At 36.0% G+C, this 4,818-nt stretch overlaps 1 protein-coding gene across 1 annotated transcript in view; it reads left to right on the forward strand.

The window, feature by feature from the left end:
- LOC110021217 (IN2-2 protein-like) overlaps nucleotides 1-4,818 on the forward strand; it is an 11,852-nt gene extending 7,034 nt beyond the window's left edge. Inside the window, exon 3 of the mRNA XM_020719626.1 lies at nucleotides 4,478-4,818. Within this exon, the coding sequence (XP_020575285.1) occupies nucleotides 4,478-4,636 (159 nt within the window). The 3' untranslated portion in view covers nucleotides 4,637-4,818. The remainder of the gene's footprint in view (nucleotides 1-4,477) is intronic.

The raw sequence follows: 4,818 nt of genomic DNA on the forward strand, positions 1-4,818 counted from the left end.
CTATATGGTATATATGAGTCATACCATAACAAATCTCCACCTTGGCGAATATCCAACCCCTTAGGAGAAAAGATACATGGGAGATGGGAGTTACACCTTGTGGGTTAGGCCATCATGCTTCAGCTGCGCCCTCGCTGATCTCAACCCACTAAATTCCAAGAGACACACCCCTTTAATTCTAGGAGACGTCTCTTCATTCCAAGAGACTCCAAATTCTGGTATTATGAGTCATACCTAACAATTCTCCACCTTGGTGAATATCCAGCCCTTTAGGAGAAAATCTCCACATTGCGAATATCCAATCCCTTAGGAGAAAAATCTTCACCTTGTGAATATCCTGTTCTTTAGAAGAAAATCTCCACATTGCGAATATCCAATCCTTTAGGAGAAAAATCTCCACCTTGCGAATATCTTGCCCTTTAGGAGAAAATCTTCACCTTGCGAACATCCAGTCCCTTAGGAGAAAATCTCTACCTTGCGAATATCCAGCTCCTTAGGAGAAAAATATCATGGAGTTTCTTATGCACAAATGTGTGTTGAAGCAATCTTCTTGTTCGCGCTAGCACCTCGGCTAAACTGTTGTCCCGTGAGCTAAACCCTTCGCGAAATACCTCCACGAAACCACTGTTCGCGAATAATCACGTCTGCTCGCTCGCCAGCACCCTACCGAACTCCACCTGTCGCAACTCCTCATGTGACGAACTTGCAAACTCCGCTGGTCGAACATCACCAAACTCCTTTGTTTGCAAACGTTCCTGTTCGCGGTAACTGCACACGAACTCCTTTTCGCTAACTCCACCTTGCCTAATGCCGCGAAAGTTCATGAACTGCCGCGCCTCGAAGTCGCGATGCCGCCTCTATCGCGAACTCCCCGAAGCATAACTCGCCGAACTGCCGTAGCCCTTTATCCGAACTGCTTCGCATCTGTTCGTTCCCGCGAGCCTGTCTGCCTTGCGAACAATCCGCAAAATTTTATATTTTTCTGCGCCGTAGCCAAGATTTTCTTTCTCCAGCCAAAGAAATTCAAAAAATACTTCCAAATTTTCTTTTCCGCAAGATTCCTTGTTGAGCCAGAAATTGTACTTTGATTCTGCCACAAATCTTTTAAAATAATCTCTTAATTAAGATTCCTTAATTAAGTTTACCTTAATTAAGTTTCCAAGAAAAATGATTTTCCCTTAATTATGTTTCCCAGAGAAGCAACAAAATCTTTAAAAAAAAAAGAATTGAAATATTTCCTTAATTAAATATTTCATTTAATTAACTGAATTTCAAATCATTTCCTTTCCTAAACCTCCAGCAAAAGAAATCTCATCTCCGCAGATCCAATAAAGAAAATTTTAATTAAGTTTTCTTAATTAAATATTTTCTTTAAATCAACTTAATTAAAAACAACTTTCCTTTAATTAAGTAAAATTCAAAAGCTTTTCTTTCTTCAGCGGGAAAAGAATTTATTGATTTCCTTCTTTTTTTCTTCTCTGCAGCCTCCAAAGGAAACGAATTGAACCAGCTAAGGAAACAAATGGGAAGATTCCTTCCAATTTCTCCAAGAGAACCTTCCTTTCACGAATGCGCCGAACCATCCTTTGCAAAACTTTCTTCCTTTTTAGATCCACTCACAGAAGGAAAGATTCCTTTCCTCCCTTCTGCCCAGCCGCCTTCCGCAAGAACCTTGTAGTCGCCAATCGCGACATCTTGCAATTCACGAATTCTCCTGCTGTACCGAAGCCGCGAACTAGCAAACTCTACTGTTGTACCGCAAACTGGCTTTCTTCTACTGCTGTACTGAAACTTTTTCTTTTCTGCCCTCAAACCTGTCTCTCATACCACTTGTTGAGAAATTAGGGCGAAGAAAAACAAGATCCACACAAATACAGAAGAACACAAAGATTTAACGAGGTTCGGCAAAAGTGCCTACATCCTCGGGAGTAGAGCGGCGACCTCCTTTTCAATATTCAGAAAAGAGTAAATAATACAAGATTCAGCTCTCTCAAAGACCTAGGATTACAAACAGGTTTATTTATAATCCTAGAGTAAACCCTACAGTACAATATGTAATTCCCAAATTATCCATGTACCGTATAGCCCCAACCCGCATAACGTAACTTTCCGATTTGGACAGATTCTTCCGCTCCGCTCCGTTTCGCTTCGTTCCAGCATCTGTCCTTATATGGTATATGAGTCATACCATAACAGTAATCGATCTCTATATGCTTCATTCGAGCATGGAAAATAGGATTCCGTGCTATTGCCACAGGTGACTAATTGTCATAGTAAATTTGGCCAAATTTCTTGATCTTGGCCATCAAATCATGACTTTTATATTTCTAGGGTTTTTTGTGCATCTCAGTGGAGTAAAAACATCCTGTAAGTACATTTTTGGGCTGTTTGAGTTTTGTCGAGATGTACAAAAACCCTAGATACATAAAAGTCATGATTAGAGGGTTGAGATGTTGGAATTCAACTATATTTCGAGTGGGAGCTGGGGCGTTGGCCTGGTCGTGATATATAGTTTATTGTTTAGGTTCAAAAACTGGGTTGCGCACCAAAAACGAACACCATTGGCTCACCAGGGCATTTTTTCAGACCATTGCTGCCCTTGAGATGACACATAATGAGGTATAATATATATATAATTGATAAGTTGAACTTTAAAAAAAAAATAATTGACTACAAGGCTAGAAATATTTATAATAATTAAAATTGTTAATTAAAAAATACAATAAAGATATATTAAATTATATATAAATATTGTTTTGATATAAATAATAAGATTTATATCGTTGCAACCCTTAACCTCCTACGGCTGTGTGACTAGGGATGTCAAAATGACATATTGTTCGCGAACAGCTTGTGTTCGTCTCTCTAAGCAAACTATCCGAACACAAAAACATTTTTTGTGTTCGAAAAAATTAACAAACCGAACATGAAAAGTGGTATTTTTTAACGAGCCAAACAAGAGTTGAGCCTTGAGCCTGGGTTCGCTCGTGTTCGACTCGTTTACACCCCCGGTGGCTGGTATCTTCTGCATCTATGATTTCAAATAATTTTTACTGTTTCATTGCATCCTCTCTCTAAAGAATGATATTTCGTACAGCTTATTTAATAAATGCTAATGTTGGGCAAATTTGGATTGTGTAGCTCGAACGTAGAATAACGCCTAGACTTCGTATGTAATAGTATTGACAATTATTTGTCCATTAAACGGATATAAGAGTTTTTTTAATAATAAAAAAATCAACTAAACGTACACTATATATGTCATTTTTATTATTTTTGACAATTTAATAAGTTTGATCGGCTCGTTAACAAGCTTACGAAGTTCAGCTTGTTGGCTCATCGAGGTTCAGCTTGAACTACGCTTATAATCTACGCTTGAACTCATCGAGGTTCAGCTTGTTGGCTCGAGAGCTAGCCATATCGATGTGCTCTCATTAAAATTTTATTTGAGCTTGTAAATTGGCTCAGAAGTTTGTTGTTTGTACTACAAGCCTAGTATAAGCATGCCTTCTGACAAACGAGCTAAGCTCGAGTTGGGCATGACTCGATCTCAACGCTACTCGTTTAAAACTCAATACATAGTCATGAAATACATTGTTATAGATTGTATCAAAATGGTTCTCAAAAGCATCTAACTTATTTTGATGTTAATGTTATATTAATCCTTCAATTATCTAATGCTAATCTCAAAACAATTGGATTTTTAAATGTATTCTAATACGAGGTATATCATAGTAATTTTTTTCCCTTCAAAATCAACTCAAATTTATTGTTGTTGTTGTTGTCGTATCAACTCAAATTTGAACTTACTAACAAAATTTTTTCTAAAGAAATACCTTGTGATTCACACCTATCCCCTATAAAAAAAAAGGTCTTTTGGTCTTTTTTTTTCTTTTACTCCTACATGCAAAAAATATCTTAGAATACTTCAAATGTCATCTCCCTAAAAATATAAAGACAGATGCATACAGACCACCCAAAATTCCTATTTATAAATCAACAGTTCTCTTTCATATATTTTTCAAATTCTTACTCAAATATCAAAAATTCATTATAACACCTACATCCATATTTTCATTTTTAACGATTTCTCAATAGTTTGATCCTACAAATATAAATATTTCAGTTCAGTGATCCAGAAAAAATCATCTTGCTGGCTAATTTGTAAATATCAATGTTTCAATTGGTTTGTTTATAATTATCTCAAGAATAAAACAAATTTTAGAATTATTTACGCAGATATAACGTAATTCCTATGTATTTAGAAATGTAACATCTAAATTTCATTTTTAACATATATGACATCTTTTATATTCATGATAAAAGTGTATTTCACTTTTTATAAGTCTGAATGGTGCAGTTGTTGGTGTGATATGAAAGATTTGTGAGGTATGAATGTAAAAAATTAAAGTTTTAGATATAGAAATACAATAGACTGTAGTGTTATATGAGTAAATACCTCTTATTTTTATTTCAGGGAATGAAGGTTGTCCATAAAAACTCTGCAAAGGAAACTTGGCTCCCTTTCTTAAGCAAGCTCAACAGAAAGCAAGCTCAACTTATACCATTTGTGTGGCTCTTCTTGTACGGAAAGTTCAAGTTTTCTAAGGCCTATGGTTCCTCACTTTCTCTTTAAATTAAAAAGAGTAAAATCAAGTTCATCATAGTTTACATATTGTCCGAATAACTCTTCTTTAAATAAGCTCACTTTATGCTGTTATCCGAATAATTCTTCTCTACGGCGTGTTCACAAGTTTTCTCCAGTCTATTAAGGTTCTGTTGACAAAATTAAGGCGAAGAAAAATAGTAATTGACCCA

The sequence above is a fragment of the Phalaenopsis equestris genome, unplaced genomic scaffold (genome assembly GCF_001263595.1).
Source record: "Phalaenopsis equestris unplaced genomic scaffold, ASM126359v1 Scaffold000123, whole genome shotgun sequence".
Lineage (NCBI taxonomy): Eukaryota > Viridiplantae > Streptophyta > Magnoliopsida > Asparagales > Orchidaceae > Phalaenopsis > Phalaenopsis equestris.